Source organism: Marmota flaviventris, chromosome 9 (assembly GCF_047511675.1).
Source record: "Marmota flaviventris isolate mMarFla1 chromosome 9, mMarFla1.hap1, whole genome shotgun sequence".
In the NCBI taxonomy this organism is placed as follows: Eukaryota; Metazoa; Chordata; class Mammalia; order Rodentia; family Sciuridae; genus Marmota; species Marmota flaviventris.
In genome coordinates this window covers 11,683,864-11,700,979 of record NC_092506.1, presented here as the reverse complement: position 1 = coordinate 11,700,979, position 17,116 = coordinate 11,683,864, and the positions used below count along the sequence as shown (strand labels likewise).

General features: G+C 57.5%; 1 protein-coding gene across 9 annotated transcripts in view; it reads left to right on the top strand.

The window, feature by feature from the left end:
- Cd6 (CD6 molecule) overlaps nt 1-14,614 on the top strand; it is a 36,626-nt gene extending 22,012 nt beyond the window's left edge. Inside the window, exons 2-14 of one of the 9 annotated variants that reach the window (XM_071616123.1) lie at nt 3,592-3,660; nt 4,566-4,916; nt 5,353-5,664; nt 5,911-6,030; nt 6,171-6,263; nt 7,639-7,704; nt 9,417-9,557; nt 9,914-10,012; nt 11,012-11,134; nt 12,491-12,562; nt 12,788-13,042; nt 13,314-13,409; nt 13,749-14,614. In XM_071616123.1, coding sequence (XP_071472224.1) covers nt 3,592-3,660; nt 4,566-4,916; nt 5,353-5,664; nt 5,911-6,030; nt 6,171-6,263; nt 7,639-7,704; nt 9,417-9,557; nt 9,914-10,012; nt 11,012-11,134; nt 12,491-12,562; nt 12,788-13,042; nt 13,314-13,409; nt 13,749-13,813 — 1,862 coding nt within the window. In that variant the 3' untranslated portion in view covers nt 13,814-14,614. Of the gene's footprint in view, nt 1-3,591; nt 3,661-4,565; nt 4,917-5,352; nt 5,665-5,910; nt 6,031-6,170; nt 6,474-7,638; nt 7,705-9,416; nt 9,558-9,913; nt 10,013-11,011; nt 11,135-12,490; nt 12,563-12,787; nt 13,043-13,313; nt 13,410-13,748 lie in introns of all 9 variants that reach the window. The other 8 variants (XM_027944094.3, XM_027944093.2, XM_027944096.2 and 5 more) reach the window with 8 other exon arrangements.
- The last annotated feature ends 2,502 nt before the right edge of the window (nt 14,615-17,116 follow it).

Sequence of the window (17,116 nt, the reverse complement as noted above, 5' to 3'; positions counted from 1 at the left end):
CACTCGGCTACCATTTATTGTGCACCTACTTGTTTCCCAGGACATCTAATGGCGCCACCCTCCTTTCTGGCACTCACCTTCCCCGACCCCCCGTGGCTGGTGTTCCCCGGGCAGTATTCCTGTGTGCCCCCAAGACACCTGAGGAACTGGCACCGGGAAGGCCAGGGGCCTCGGCTTTCTTCGGTGTCTATATACCTCCTCTCTCCCCAAGTCCCTTGCGGGAAATCCCAGGGGCCCCGGGGGAAACAGGAGACCTCAGAGCCCCATTTCCTCCGTCTCTGGACCAGGAGGCTCTTCGGTGCTCTCACTCCTGCTGTGCCCAGGCCCTTGAGCTGCCCCTTCCCTTGGGGTCTTCCTCAGACTGCCCTCGCCCAGGGTCCCGTCCAGCTCAGGGGCTTCCGCTGGGGACTGGCTTGAAGGGCTGCTCCTTCCTGGGCTGAGGGGGGCCCCAGCTCCTTTCTCCTCTCCCACCCCTTCCTCTTCTTGGTCTGTCACTTTCTAAAACACAGGGCACAACTCAGCATGATTCTTAGGGACACACCAGAAACTCTTAGGCAGTGAATGAACTTAGCATTAAGTAACAGTGCGTCGTGTGGTAAAGAAAGTTCAGTGATTACCCTCGTTTCTTGGTTCCTTCTGATTCTATCAAAGAACTGGTCTATTTGAGGATGACGGTGTTCCATGCCACTTCTAACATGGCTTCAGTTGTGCTATGTTTATTTTAACGCCATCTATTTTAAGCAAGCACTCTAAAACACATCTTTATGTCTGAGTAGTATTTTTGCATGTCAGCCTGTGTAACTAATTCTACATACACGAAGCCATAGCACCCGCGATTCTTCAAAGCACAGCCTTTAAAAAACTGCTTCTCTTCATCACTCTCCTCTCTGCGTCTTGCTTTCCCCACTGGACCCAACGTGAAAATCCCTCCAAGGGATCTGGGTCTGTGTCTTCCTTTATAAGAGCTGACCAGGCACCACGCTGGAAATGGACCGCAGGTTCCCCCACAGACGGATCTTCACTCCATTTCCAATTTTTTGTCGTTCAAAAACCTAATAATGAACATTTTTATGTCCAGGTATCTTCAGGCAGTAAAGCAAATCCACAGGTTTCTTTTCAAATAAGTTTAATGCATAAAAAAAAAATAGAACTAACTTGAGGTGTGAAACACAGGGCCAGGCAAGACGGGTAACGGGGACCAGAAGCACCCACCTCTCCGTGCTCCTGTGTGCAGAGGCCAGGAAGGAAGGGCAGCTCAAGGTTGCTTTTGCTGGCTGTTTCAATAGCACCGGAGAACACCCAAGCCAGGCTCATGCCTTGGGAACAGGGACCGTAAAATACCTGTGACACAAAAACCAAAATGCCTGAGTAAAAACCATTTCACTAAACTGCCTTGGAGACAGCTGTCCTTGAAACTGGCAGCTGCGTGCTCTCTCTTCCCTTCGGTCAGTCAGTCGACAAACAGCACACGCTAGGGCACAGGGCTGACCCAGCCTGGGGCCCTGCCCACCTGGATTTTCTGGTCTGGAAGAACCCTTATGTGACTTAACTTATGAGAGAATGACCCTCCACACCCAGAGAGAAAAGCAGAACTGAGTTAGAGTTCCAGTACACACAAGGTCACACACAGCCATATCCTCTGCTAACACACAGTCCCTCCTGCTCACACATGTGGGTGTGCACACACATACACACACTGTAGCCAGCGCCACGATCTCCTGTCCCCCTCCTCCTGCACATATACGAATAAGTGAAAGCTACTCGGGAGCACTGGGACTGTTGCTGTGGGAACCAGAATTCTGAAATCCCAACTTGTGGGCATCTAAATTATTGCTCTGAATATTACATTCGCTGCAGAGTTGTGCTCTGAATTCTGAGCCATTTCCCCTTCAGGGTTCAGGCTGGGCAGCCAACCAGGGAGCTAGCGAGGAAGGGCAATTAAAGCCTGATTACTTCCTGTCGGGGTGATGGAGTGGCCCCGACAGCGCTCACAGGAGGGCTGTATCTGCTGGGTGTGTGTGCACGCGCGCGTGTGCATGCTCATGCCCATGGGGCGTGGGTCCACGGGATGTTCTAGGTGAGGCCCTGAGAATGTGCAGTAGCATGCCCAAAACTTCTGCTTCTGCTTCTGGCCAGGCCCAGATGCCCAAGACTGTGGTAACCACTACAGCCCCAGATGTTCATAGCACAATAGAGCTTTATTCCTTCTCATACGAAACCTAGCCTGGGTCAACATCCCCCTCCACCTCCTAGTGCATCTGGAACCCAGGGCATCTAATATCCCACAAGATGAAGGAGGCTCACCTCCTCTGCCCTGCATTGGCCTGGAAGTGGACACACGTCATTCTGCCCAGATCATAATGGCCCAAACTTAAGTGTGTGACAAACAGGGAATGCACAGGGGCTCACCTGTGAGCATGTGGGCCCCTGCCACAGCCCTCCCCTCAGGCTTGCAAACTAGAACATTCTGGGCCAGAGTGGGATGAGCTCCTTGGGGACAGTTCAAATGCTGGTTCTGTTGCTTGCTACTTTGGTGGCCTCAGGTCATGCACGTATCAGTCAGGGTCCCAGCAAGAAGCAGGTAGCGCACTCAAAATACAGGAGTTTGGAGGGAGCTTATTTTATAAAAGGAGCACTTACGAAAGGTCCTGTGGTAGCCAGCTGCTAGGATCAGCTGAGCTCTTATTTCCCAGGGCCCAAGAAGGTAAGACCAGAATGGCTAGGAGACCCAGGAGATGGCAGAGGAGAGGTAACCACCTTGAGAGGAGTCGTGACCTTCAGATAAGGGACAGCCTGCTCAAGGGACCAGAGTAAGGGGAATAGAAGCCACAACTTCACTCGCCTCCCTTCCTCCCTACTCTGTTGGGGCTCTCCATTGGTTGAGCCCAACAGGAGCCAACAGGCCCAGGAAGATGCTGAGGTCAGCCTCCTGGGGCAGAATGGATCCTGGCTCTGGAGGTAGGAGAGGACTCTATCTGGCCTCTATCATTTGGGCCTCCCTTTCTGAATCTGTAAAATGGGACTGCTATTACCTCCCTTGCTTCTTTGTCAAAAGTAAATGGAGACTGTATGTGAAGACCTCACATAGGAAAGATCCTTCGCCAAGGTCAGTTTCTCAGCATCTAAAAGCACCCTGGGGTCTGTGGTTCCCAGGCCAGCATGTGCCTAAAGTCTGGTATGAAATTCTCAAATTCTCCAAACAAGAATGTTTTTCCTAAATCACTCCCATTTCCCAGTTCTGCCGTAGGCCAGTATTTTCCAGATTGTCTCACTGTAGCCTCATGATACTTTCCTAAGTGTCACTGTCAACAAACCAGGACTGGCAAGATAGGTGAAACCACCCATCCACAGTCACACAGCCAGCAGATGGGTCTGGCCTCAAAGGCCACACCATTCCTCCCTGCTCTACTCCCTGCCCCCCCGCCTCCTGCCCCCCACATTTTTTAGTTGGTGCCAAGGACCACGTTCTGTCCAGAGACCTCATATAGACAGGCTCCAGAAAGTGCCACCCCCACCCCTACCCGCCATCGGGTATCTCTGCGCCCTGCTTGAGTTCACACACCCACAACGGCTGCTGCTGATTCATTGCAGGTCTGCCGTCTCCAGGCCCTGCAGGCCAGCTCAATACCAGCAGTGCACAAAGCAAGACTTTGGAGGCAGGTGAGCAAACAATCTTGGGGGTCTGGGAAGGAGTCCGTGATCAGCTTGTTGAGACCAAACAGGTGGATTCTTGGGGTAATGAAAAAGGCAAGCAGACTTTTAGGTGAAGATCCCTGACTTCCAACAACACCACTTCTTCCTGGCCCAAGGGCTGGCGTCCACCATTAGACTCACTGTGAGATCTAAGGACAGTCACCAATAAGTGGCAGGCACGGGCAAGGCATGCTTTTAGCACCTTTAGGGGATTTTTTTGTTTCGAAAATAAGCTAAAATCACTCGTGGTTGGGGTGCTGGGGTGCCCCCAGATTAGCCTTGCATTTACTTAGCACGTGTTTATTAAGGGCACACTGTGTGTGGAGCACACTGGGGTACAATCCTGGGCAAAAATGGGCAGGTGGTTCCCAAAGGAAGGGCTTTGGAGTGGGAGGACCAACTTTCGCTGCAGCAGTCTATCTTCCATGTGTGACCAACTCCGTGTCAGTCCTGGGGCCAACTTCAAGACAGTACCTTCAGAGTAGCCGAGGGGCCCCCTGGGAGGGGACACAAGGCCCTCACTGGGCCAGGGCCCCTGAACCTGAAGTTTGCCCTTCTTTGACAAAGGGTGTCCCTAGAGACAGTGGCAAAGGAGAAATGTTTGTAGGACTGGGTGTCTGGTTCTCTGTCACCTCAGGCCTAACCCTCCTAACCTCTAGAATCGCACTAGAGCCATCCTCCAGACTCTAAAGAAAACCAGAGAGAAGGTCAGGCTTGGAAGGGACTTGGGAGTGACCTAGCCCGGCCCCATTTTGCAGACTGGGAGGCTGAAGCCAAGAGCCCTGGGGGAGGGGTGTTGGCCAAGGTCACTCTGGGTTAGTGTCACTGCAGCTGAATTGAAAGAGGTCCCGTCTTGCATCTGACACTTCCAGGGGAGCCGCTGGGGGTCCGCCTGGTGAACGGGAGCAGCCGCTGCAACGGGACAGTGGAGGTCCTGCTCGGGAAGTCCTGGCAGCCCGTGTGCGGGGCGCTGTGGGACAGCAGCGCCTCTGAAGCTGTGTGTCGCGCCCTGGGCTGCGGCGCGGCGGGGACAGCTGCCCCGCGGGTCCTTCCGACTATGGAGGTGTCTCCTGGGTCACCCACGGGGAACACCAGCCGGGCCCCGAACGTCACGCAGGCCCTAGCGCCAGCAGTCCTGTGCAGCGGCGCTGAGTGGCGGTTCTGCCGGGTGGTGGAGCGCCCGTGCAGCGGCGACGGGTGGCTGGCCCAGCTCACCTGTGCAGGTGCGTGTGCCCACTCACACCCTCGGGCCCCACTCCTCGCGCTCTCAGTCACCACCCATCGCTCCAAACACTGGACCCAGGCCTTGCTCTGGAACCCCATGGGGAGAACCGCAGAGAGCCAAATCCGAGCAAACCCCTCCCTTGCTAGTCCTGGAAGTCACCACTTGGTCCCCCTAGGGGTGTTGCTCTCTTTACTGGGCCACCTCACACCCCTTCTTTCTAAAGACAGGATCCCTTAGCGCTGCGGCTCCCCTGCCCCAGATCCCTGGCCCAGACCCCTGGCCTGCAGCTCTGCCCACGGGTGGGCAGCCCAGAGTGGATTCCCAGTCCTGCCCTCCGGGTTGCAGCCCCTCTCCCCAGGCCCACGCCCCGCCCACACCCTCCGGCCCCTCCCTTCCTGACCCCGCCCCCTCCGCCCAAAACCTCCCACCCTCAGAGACCCGCGATTTGCGGTTGGTGGATGGAGGTAGCCCCTGCGCCGGCCGCGTGGAGATGCTGGAGCACGGCAAATGGGGGACAGTGTGCGACGACACATGGGACCTGAAGGATGCCCAAGTGGTGTGCCAGCAACTTAAATGTGGCTGGGCAGTCCAGGCCCTGCCAGGATTGCACTTCACCCCTGGCAAAGGGCGCATCCACCGAGACCAGGTGAACTGCTCAGGAACTGAGGCCTACCTGTGGGACTGCCCCGGGCTGCCAGGAGACCAGTACTGTGGCCACAAGGAAGACGCCGGCGCCGTGTGCTCAGGTCAGTGGGTCCTCAGTGGGCACATCACAGAAGGGAGTTACCCATAACACCTCGGCCTAGTGCCCAGGTTAGTGCGGGAGAGCTGGGCCCTGCTCACAGTCCAGGAGGGGAGATGGGACCCAAACAATGCAAGGAGGAGGTGACATTAGGGTGGGACTCACCCCGGGTGAGAGTCGGTCATCTGGTTTGGAGCAGGAAGGGGGACTGCAGGCAGGGAGTCCTCTGAAGAGCTATTGGGCCGTCCAGGTGAGACTCCAGGTTCTGGTCCGGCCAGTGCTGCTTATTCACATGCTCGAGAATGGGGGACACACTTTTGGCAGCCAGGATCTAAAGTGCAGCATCAGGGGTCAGCCAGATGCGGGGCAGGTGAGAGGGGACCGTCGACACAGGAGGGAGAAGACCCAGATCTGGAGGCTGGTGGGCTGCGTTCTTCTCTGCATCTGGGACCTGGAGTTTCAACCTCGAGGATCTGGACCTGACTCTGCCCCCTGCCCCTCCCCCCACAGAGCACCAGTCCTGGCGCCTGACGGGGGGCATCGACCCCTGTGAAGGGCAGGTGGAGGTGTACTTCCGAGGGGTCTGGAGCACCGTGTGTGACAGTGAGTGGTACTCCTCAGAGGCTGAGGTGCTGTGCCGAGCCCTGGGCTGTGGAACCACAGTGGAGCAACCCAAGGGACTGCCCCACTCCCTGTCAGGCAGGATGTACTACTCATGTGAAGGAAAGGAGGCCACCCTCTCTGACTGCTCCTGGCGGTTCAACAACTCCAACCTCTGCAGTCAGTCAATGGCAGCCAGGGTCCTCTGCTCAGGTATCCTCCCCCTGCGCACCCCATTCCACCACCAGATGGGCTAGGAGTGCCACCTGAATCTCTGTCCCTAAGGGCTTGCAGCCCAAGGGCCACAGCTTAGACTGGATCAGCAGGGACCATTCCCTTACTATGCTCAAGCAGACATTGGTAGTTAATCAGGACTTTCTTTACTGCAGGTGCCCAGCTCAGTCTCAGAATCATGAATCAAATGTGTATGAAGGCATTATTGCATGCTAAGCAGTGGTCTCCACTGAATCAAGTTGGCTCTGGAAATGAAGCCAATTTGCCATCCCAGAGCTGGTGATCATGGGAAAAGTCACCTTAGGAGACACCAGTAATAATAGCTGCAAGAGCATCTGGGCATTGCCCAGCGCTCAGGAGCTAATTTTGGTCTAGCCTCATACCCAATCTATGAGGTGATATTGATCATGAGTCACAGTATCATCATCTTACGTACCATAAAGTAAAACATTTGTTTTTTTATTTATATGAAATCAACTGTTGACATGCTGTCAAAAGGTAATAAGGCCATCTTCCAATTTCAAAGGTGTAAGTATGAAAAGTGAGATTGACACCTGAAGAAACAGGGTGTTGGTACCCTGTGGAGCTCAGACACTTGATCACGGTGTGATTCTGGCTCTGCCGTGTATCGGCCAGGAAGCTTTGAACAGTCCCTTAATCTCTGTGGCTTCAGTTTCCTGAATACGTGGGCGCTGCTAGGCCTTCCATGTGGTAGCTGGGAAATCAGATCATGTCCGTCAAGGGGCCTTGTAATCTCCGCTCCTATGTGGGCAGAGCTGCTCCATGGGAGTGCAGATTATGGTAATGAGGCTAACACACAAGCGTCCCATCCCCTGAAGCCCACAACTGACTAAAGACTGAATGGAAGAGGGATTTGTGGTCTGCAGCAGATGGTACAGAAAGAAGGGATGATTCTTCCGTCAGCCCCTATTCTGACCAAAGCACCTTCCCAGGGTGTAATTCATGATCCTCCTATTGCTGGGGGTGGGGGGGAGGCAAGTTTCCTTAGCCATGTGTCCCCGATGGGAACACATCCTGTTCCAGGTCACTTGTCTATCTAGTTCAGATTCTAACACAGGACCTGGCACACAGTAGGTGCTCAGTAAATGTGTTGAGTGAATGAATGAGTGGTGCTTTCTGGCAGGTTCTCGAAGATTGCAGAATATCTCTACTCCTGAAGTCCCTGCTAGTGTTCAGCCAGCCACCATGGGTGAGTGCTGCTTCTCTTGGAAGCTCAGTTGCCTCTATGATGTGTGCGGCGTGCGTGTGCGTGCATGAGCCTGGTGGTGGACTGGTGGTTTGTCCCCCCCCACCCCCACCCCCACACAATGCACTTGCCTTTCTGGGCACTGTGCTCCCCTCCCTGCCAACTAGACCACAGTTCACAGGAGTCTCCTCCCCCGACCGCTGTGACCTCCTGCTGTGCTGGAGACCCCGGGGTCCTGTAGTCCTGATGCCCTCCAGTGGGGGCACTCCTGGAGCAGCCAGGTGGTAGGCTGCTGAAGGTACCAGCCAGGGAGTGGGTCAGGTTCCAGGCACTGCACCCAGTGCCCCGTCACCCTTATTTTCAGGCCTGTACTCCTCCTGGCAGCTCAATAGGAGCGGCCTCATAACCCTTGCACGGAGGAAGGAAGAAGCGAGGCTCAGAGGCTGAGTGACAGCCAGCGGTGTTGCCCGGGACTGGCACCCACAGTTCTAATGCCAGACCCAGGCTTGGTCTGTCTGCCAGTTGGGTGTAGCTTGGGGGGTATCAGAGCAGACTCCTGGGGTTCAAATCCCAGCTGTGCCTCTTGCTAGCTGTGTGACATTGAGCAATTCTTAACCTCTCTGCCTCAGATCCCTGAGTACAGAGGGTGATAATCACAGTTCCCCTCCCCTAACGCTGAATTGATTCTTACCGAGCGCTAGCACAGGGCCTGCACGGGGGGAGCACTGCCAGCCGTTCTTATGATCATCTAGTGCAGGCAGACAGCCCCTGGCAGCCCTGGGCTACCCCAGAGTACCTTCCCCTCCCGCCTGGGTCCCCCTCGCCATCTCAGACACCCCAGACTCGGCTCATGGAGAGAGCAGAGGGGCAGAGTCCTGCTGGAGGCCCTGGTGGTGGGCGAGGGGCACAGGAGGGAGTGAGATGCTGGGAACTGCACAGGCTGTAGGGGGCACCTGCGGACCCCCAGCACTTCTGAGGTCGGGGGGGGGCACGCCTCCTCTAAAGAGCAGAGAGAGCAGCCTCCCAGGTCCATGCCCCCAGGACAGCCCTGACCCTGATCCATCAGCTCATCTCCCTGAAGCCCCCACTGCCACACAGCAGACCGACAGGGAAGGAGAAGTGAGAGCAGGTGAATCCCAGGCACAGAAGGGAGATCCAGCTTTCCTGGTGGTTTGGTCACGGCCAGGGGCGGCTCAGTCACCTCTCTGGGAAGTCAGCCTTGGTTGCCCCCACAAAGAATAAGGTGGTCCTTGTAGGGCCTCATGTCCCCAAGTTCTCTGTCCTTACCTCCATCACAGCACACGTCTCACTATGTGGGACTGGATCTCCTGTTGATCTCCCTCTAGAGAGCCCTGAGGAGATCTAGACAGCCTCCCGAGGCTTTTAACACTGGTGTCTTAACTGCCATCCCCGGGATTCAATGCCTGGTACGCAGTGGGTGCTCAATAATTAATTGTCTATTGAGCAAAGACTAAGGACCAAAGTCTCGCAGAGAGTGTCACCGGAGGAAAGTTTTGGGCAATAAATTCATTTAGTCAATTACTCATTAATATGCATGTATTGAGCAACTACTGTATACCAGGCACTTAAAGGGAGGAGAAAGTTAGGTGGAAAGGGAGGTGGCTCTGCTGTGGGGAAAACGGAGAGGCAGGCAGAAGGGTGGAGAGTCGCCTGGGCCGCTCCTTTCTCGCTCTGAATGGAGCCCTTATTTCTAGGGTCGTCTGCGACAGTGAAGGTGGAGGACTGGGGGTCCCGGGAGCTGACGCTCCTCATCCCCTGCATCCTCCTGGCAGTTCTCCTCCTTGTCTCCCTTATCTGCATGGCTGTCGTCCTCTTGAGAGTTAAAGGAAAATACGGTAGGTGGCTCGCAGCAGGGCACAGCAGGCCTCAAGTGTGGCCCTCCCAGGGGCACAGGAGCCTCCGAGGGACCCCAGCAGGAGTGGCACCCAGACCCGCCCCTGGGGAGCTCCTCCTGGTGATGGGAAGGATTTTCCCAGCATGCCTAGAGGAAGCGGCAGACCAGATGGGGGTGTGTGTGTGTGTGTGTGTGCGTGTGTGTGCGGGTGTGTGCGCGCCTGTGAACAGGTATGTGTGTGCCTCTGTACTGGTGTGTGCAGGGAGCACGAGGAGGAGGTGTCTCATGGAGACCTGAACCTGGAAGTCTGAGAGAGGGCATAAAATGACGTGTAGACCTCTGCCCGCCCTCCCTCAGCCCTCCCTGTTCCAGCGAACCAGCAGCACCTTCCCACCACCATCCCAGCAGGGAGCAATAGCTATCAAGCGGTCCCCATCACCATCCCCAAAGAAGAAGGTAGGCTGTCACCCACCTGGTGGGGCGGGGGGACAGAAAGGGTCGACTTTCTGGTAGGTCAGTACCACCCAGGTCTAAGCAGGGCCTGGCTGGGAGGAGACCTGGGCAAGTCAAGTCCCTCTCTGCTTGGAGGACAGATGACATGCCAGTCCAGTCCTCCTGGGACTCCGGGCTTTCCAGTTCTGGATAAACGTGGGCCACGGACACTTGGGATCGTGGTTCTCAGAGGGAACCTCTGCTTTACTAATTAGCTCGTCCCTTTGTGATACTGGCACCTCCTGCACTATCCTGCCCCAGCAGCTGCCCTGCAGAGCCCCATCTAGATTCTCTGGGGACATGATTTTATTTCATATTTTCTGACTAAAGACGATCGGATCAGTTGTCTCGATTAATTGGGTCAATTACCTCTTGAAAGGTTTGCACAGGAGTTTGAGTTGAATCATTTGCGTTCTGAGCAGATCCGATCACCTTAATTTGGGAAGCGTTCAATGCCATGGAAAGCAATAGAAAACTCAGCCAAATATTAGGAAGATGATTTGCACGCAGTATCCATGTATTTGAAAGGAGGCTATAATAGAGCATGGCACACGCTGAGCCCAGGGAGCCTCACGGAATAGCACCACCTATAATTTAGAACCAGGTCGCCTGCTTCCCTGGGCAGGGGGAGAACCTCTCTGTGCCTCAGTTTCTTCAGCTATAAAATGGGGATGGTAATATCCCTATTTTGCTGAGTTACTATGAAGGTTAAATGAGCTCATGTTTGTACATGTTAAATATGTTAAAATAGTGCCTGGCACATGGTATTAGCTAAATTAATAAAAGCCGTTTAGTTCTCCATATTTGACATGGAGGAGGACCTTGGCTATCAGGGTGGAGGGTCCTGTACAAAATGGACCACCTGGTGCTCTTCCTGCCACCCATGCTCTGGGCACCCCCATGTCCTCCTGCCCACCGCATTGCCTGTCCTCCACCCCGGGCCCTGCTCTGTTCTCTCCCCAGTTCCCAAGCTGCCCATCCAAGTCCGGGTCCCGCCCCCCGAGGACTCGAACTCCAGCTCGGACTCCGACTATGAGCACTATGACTTCAGCTCCCAGCCTCCCGTGGCCCTGACCACCTTCTACAGTGAGTGCAGGGCCACCTGGCCGCCTCAGGGAGAAGCCCCAGCTGATCTGGGACCTTCGACAGGCGTGGCTGGGGCAGAACCGCCCTCATTACCACCACCACCACCTCCCCACCCCCGCTGTGACTGTCAGTGACCCTACGCTCAGGTTTTCAATGCCTGTGACCCTGGAGGGACTTGAATCCCACCCCTGTCTCTGGCCCGAAGGGTCTCAACGCCACAACCAGGCCCTGGACATTCCCCTGAGGGCTGCGTCTGTATGAAGAGTGGGAGGTGCAGGCGGGGGACGCTGGGATGCCCCTCTGGCCTGCCTGACCCCCTCACCCTCTCAGCACCCACAGCAGGGCCAAGGTGGTGCTGGGGATGGGTGGACCAGAGGACCCCACAGGTCTTGAAGAGTCACGTGGAAGCTTGTTAGACATTCCCAGCCAGACTCGCTTCTGCTGTTGAGTTGCAATGAGAGTTTGTCTGTGTACCACAGAGACCCCCATAGGACAGGGCCCTGAGAAGTGGGCGGCTTTCCAGCTGCTCTGCAGTCCCTAAGATGTCACTCCTGTCCCCACTGTCCCCTTGGCCACATTCACATGGCAGCCTACATGAAAAGCAAGGTAGACTTCGAGGAGTCGCACCCTCTGTGCCCAGGCTGAGACTGCGGGCTGCAAGACAGGCAGGCACTGGCCACCACCCGGCCAGCATGTGTCCGGACCCAGGCCAGAGGGAGAAGGCGGCAGGGGAGCAGGCAGCCAGCCCCGCCCGCCTGCTGGCTTGGCCTCCAGGGAAGGGGTGGGAGGTGCCACGTCTGGGAGCCCCAGGAACGAGTCCTCAGGACCCGGGACTCTGAGCTCAGGCACGTAGGACACACGCGGAGTCCCAAATCCTGTGACACTGGGACTAAAGTCAGTGGTGCTGGATTCCAGGACTGGCTCCTGGTCCTGGGTGCTCAAGACCAAATCTCCGTCCGACTGTCCGTCTCACTCTGAAACCTGAAAGTGCCCCAGGGTCTGTGACAGGATTCTAGCTCATAGGCTTCTGCTGGGGACAGGTTCCTCCCAGGGCCCCATCAATCCGTTTCTGGAGCCACCAGGTCCCAGGGGGAAACCCAGGCTCGACTTTTCCCTAAGTGGGGGGAGGCGCAGGGCACTCGGGCCTCTGGCCAGAAGCCACCTGTCTCGGGGCTGGCTCCGGCCCTGGACTGAGGTCAGATGTCTGCCTGGACCAGGGCAGGGGCTGGAGCCCTGCAGGAAAGGCTGACCCCTCTCTCCCTGTGCTGTCCCCCCAGAGAACCCCAGCCTCCTCCCAGGCCCTGAGACAGGGAGGTGAGCCTTACCCCTCCCCACTGCCACCTCTGCTTTTTGCAGATTCCCAGAGGCACCGGGTCACGGAGGAGGAGGCCCAGCAGAGCAGGTTCCAGATGCCCCCTTTAGAGGAAGGTGAGTCTGGGTGGGAGTCTTGGTGAGGTGGTGGGTGGGACGCCAACCTGGCCTCAGCCTCAGCAGCTCAGCTCAGCTTGAGACACACGGGCAGCAACCTCCCTCCATGGAGGGGCCCTGACTTTAACCATTCCTATAGGTAGTAAGTTCTTTCTGGAGTCTCACTTAAGGCCCTCTTAGTATGTTGCTTCCTCTTTCCTCATCATTCTCTCTCTATCGACGCAGGGGCTGAGGAGCTGCATGTTTCCCACGTCCCAGCAGCCATCCCCGGACACCACACTGCAGACCGTCCGTCTCTGGTCCCCCAGTTTCACCCAAGGATCAACAGTGGGTCCAGCACATCTTCTGGGGAGGATTACTGCAACAGCCCCAGCACCAAGCCACCTCCGTGGAACCCCCAGGGGTTTTCTTCAGAGAGGAGCCCCTTCCAGGAGCAGCCCCCCAACTTGGAGCTTGCTGGGTCCCAGGCAACTTTTGCAGGTAGCTGTGTGTCCCCCTGTCTTGCATCCTGTAGCCAGCCTGGCTAGAGGAGGCATAGAGTTGGGAACCCTGAACCAGGCCAAGTTCAGGATTCCAGTTCCAGATCAGCAGCGATTTGCTGTGTTACCTTGGACAAGTGTCCTTCCCACTCTGGGCCTTCATTTCCTCACTTGTCACAGTGGGGTCTTGGCACTCCGGAGGGCCTCCCAGCTCCAGCAGTTCAAGAGCTGGCTGTGTCCTGGCAGAGGGTCACTGGTCCTGTGGATCCCAGCAGGGCCCTCGGCTGACGACAGCTCCAGCACCTCATCTGGCGGAGAGTGGTACCAGAACTTCCAGCCGCCACCTCAGCTCCCCTCGGTGGAACCAGGTGCTGGGCAGGGGGAGAGATCCTGGGAAAGGGGACGGAGAGTGACTGGGGAGTGAATGAGCTGGGCCGGGCGGGCTCTGGATTCACCGGATCCATCAGCCCAAGGGGGAAAGGGAGGGGTGAGAAAGGGCAGATCCGCAGTGAGTGAGAGGCTTGTTGAGTGAGCTCCATTTGAGGCCCGGATTCAGGCAGAAGCAGCAGGTCGGCCCCTGGGGGGAGCCTGCCTGGACCCCCTCGGCCACACCCTGGCCCCCGAGCTGCAGTGAGGGCGCGGTCCAGACCTGCTCACGCAGGGCAGTGACTGGGCCTCCTGCTGACTTGAGCCTCCTGGCCCCACAGGGACCCACAACCCCCAACGGGACTCCACCGACCAGGAAGACTATGATGACATCGGAGCTGCCTAGACTGGGTCCAGCCCGGCTCCAGGGAGGGCCCCTCTCTGCCCTCCTGCTCCCCTCTCCCTGCCTTCCATCAATCCCAGGGGTCAAGGCCTTCCCTGGGGAGGTGGAAGGGAACGCCCCGGAACCCCGCAGTCTCCGTCCATCCAGCAGACTGCCCACACGGCCCCAAACAGTAGCCCCTGATGGGGGCGGCCCCGGAGGGTGGGCTCCCTCTCAGGGTGAACAAGCAGGGCTTGGGCCATCTCTCCGCAGCTGCTGGAGGGTGGTGCTGGGTGATCCTAAAGCCCCTGCCCCCCTTGGGTGTCGGGGCATTGATTTCCTGAGCCTCAGGTAGCTCAGAGGTACTAAGAGTGGCAGAAAGGGCTCATCCTGATGCCACCCAGAGAGGCCCTGACTGGGATGGCTGAGCCAGGCCCTCACTCGCGGTGGTCACTGCACTGCTCCGCCAGCCGTCAGCAAGCAGGATGACCATGCGTCCCACCTAAGAGCCAGGGCCCCGGGCCAGTCCTGCCTCTGAGACTACCACGGACCCAGACGTTTCTGCTGTGCCCATCCCTGGACAGCTGAGCCTTATTCTGAGCTTCTTATGGTTTATGAGAACTTGGGGGCCCAGTCCCCATGGGGGAGGGGAACAGAGATGATTTTCAGGAAGGGCCCAGAGACTGCACCCAGCCCCGGGTGAACCAGAGAATATGCAGCGCCCCGCTGAGAGCCACACGTGTCCAGGCAGCCTCGAGAGGCTCAGCCAGGCCTTTGGCGTCCTGTGCTGATGATCCTGAGATTAAACTGAAATGCTGAATGAAACCAGGACGTGGAGTGACCAGTCCTTGACCTTGGCCAGGCCCAACTATGTGCGTGGGAGCATGCGTGCGTGCGTGGGGTCACCGCAGATCAGGAGAGGCGAGCTGGGGCCTTTATCTAGAGAGTGTCCAGGGGACACCAGCGAGAGGCGGAGGAAGACAGAGGGAAGGACCGAGAAAGTGTTCTTGAACGGGCTGATGTTGTGGGCAAGTGCCCGGCTGAGTACCGGGTCTTAGGACTGTCCCCCCAAGGGCAAGGGAGCTGTCCCAGCTCTGGTCCCCCACCTCTGCCTGCCGTTGGCTTAGGGGCCACCAACCCCCTCAGCCCACCCCCAGTACCCCCCAGCTGCCGTGTATGAGGTGAGCTGAGCCTGCTCCAGGGTCCAGAGGCACTGCCACCGGCAGAAGGCACACCTTCTAGGGCGACGGTGCCGGTGGGGGGAGGGTGCTCTGCGCGTGGGCGCGGCTCGCAGTGGGTGTTGGGTGCGGGCCAAGCAAGAGGCAGCTGTTGACCATTTAAGCAACGACGACGACGTACGTGTGAGTGAGCTGGAGACCCTCGGTGGCCCGGCACCGTGGAGGATGTTTGGGAGGGACACAGGTGCTGTGCTGAAAGAGTGCCCCTGCGTCCCTGGCAAGCTGCGGGGTTGATGTCTGGCCAAGGGACTGCACACCGCCCAGGAGGGGTGGAGCTGGGCTGGTGGGGACAGGACTGCAGCCCTCTGTCCACTCAGAGGGTGTGATCCCGGCCAGCAGTGGGGATGGAGGGGACAGGGCCAAGGATGCCTGCGCTGGGCAGCGGGGCGGGGCCTGCCTTCCGTTTGGGTCCCAGGGGTGGAGAGAAGGCAGGCGCTCCCCAGGGCAACCGTCACAGGATGCGGTTTCCTCTGATGGGCCCCCCTGGGCCAGCGGGGGATTCCTAGGGGAGGAGCCACGGCTGCGGTGGGCGGGGCCGGTCTCCCGCGGAGGAGCCCGGGTGAAAGCCTGTTGTGTTAGACAACCGGGTTCAATGCCCTGCTCCAGCCTGTCCTGGCTGTGTGTCCTCGGGCAAGCCACACAACATCTCTGAGTCTCTCCTTGCTGCACATTTGTCTGTAGGGGTGCACAGCAGGAGAGCGCAACTCCAGGTGGTGGAGAGGGTCAGAAGTTTGAGAATGAGTGTCCCCTCTCATTGGTAGACCAATGGCGATGAGCGAGAGATCTCCTTAAAAGGAGGAAGGGGAGGGAAAGAGAGACACGCTGAGGTTTGGAGGCAGAGTGACTTGTCCAGGTCACTGAGTTAATAGCAGAGTCCCAGTTCTGCCCTGTCCCCACCCTCAGAAGGACCTCAAAAACCTTTGGGTCCACTTCTCCCACCTCCCCAGAGCTGCCCGCCTCAGCAGAGACACCCCCAGGCACACAGTGCCAGAGAAGGACAAACCCTGACACATGTCCCCTGCCCCTCCACTCCCTCGACAGTCTGGGGACACAGGGTGAGGCGGGGTAAGGGAACTGAGGTCCAGAGGGTGACCACAAGGCCTACGGAAGATGATGAGATAGGAATTTGGGACTAGAGGGACAGACTGAGTCTCAAAGGAAGTGCCCCCAAAGTGTTAAAATCAGGAAACACCAGCGAACCTCTGAAATGCAGAGCACGCCCACAAACCATGGCCACTCCTGAGCGGCAAGCCCTTGGCCCTGACCTTGACCCATGCCCTTAGAACATGAGGGCACCAGGCAAGTGCCGGGAAAACTGGCCAGAAACTATGCAGCTCTGTCCGGGCTCCACTTGCAGTCCACCCTAGCAACTGTCCCTCTGTGAACCTCAACAGCCCCTGCGCGCCTCCCTCTGGACCTGGCCCACTCTCCCTGGGGACCACCTACTTTCCTAAGTGAACCTCGATGCCCTCGGCTGCCTGGGGCTGAAGTCTCCCCTCACATACGCCAAGAACCAGCTGTTCCCGAGTCCAGTCCCCGCCTCTCTGGGAACTCCTCCAGCCCCTCTTTGGAGACATCTCCTCTCCTGGGACAGCGATGGGCGCTGCACCCAGAAAGACCCTTCCCCATCTCCACGACCTGCTCCTGAGTGAACCAGCATGTGCCAGGCAGAGCCGGGACTGGGAAACCCAGATACGTGGCGTCCCGTAGGCTCTGACTGACACAGGTTCAGGTTACGTGAACCTGGCAGGTGAATCCCTGCTGTGGGAATGGGCAATATCCCAGCTGTGAGCTCACCCAGCCCTGCTAGTCCAGGGAGAGAAGGAGGTTCCAGGGAAGCACTGGCCCGACTGGAGCTGGGGGAGGCCAATCCAGAAAGGGTCACCCTGGGAGGCCATGCCTGAGCTGGTCCTGCAGGCTGAACAGGCAGTAGTGACCCAAGCTGAGAGGGAGGTGTTCCAAGCCAGCGGGAGTGATGAGCTCAAGACAGCAAGAACTGAGGCTGGGGACAGTCAATTCTTATACCAACCCTGTTTTGAAAGCCATAGAACTAAGGCTCAGAGGGGGTAAGTAAAACACCCAAGGTCAC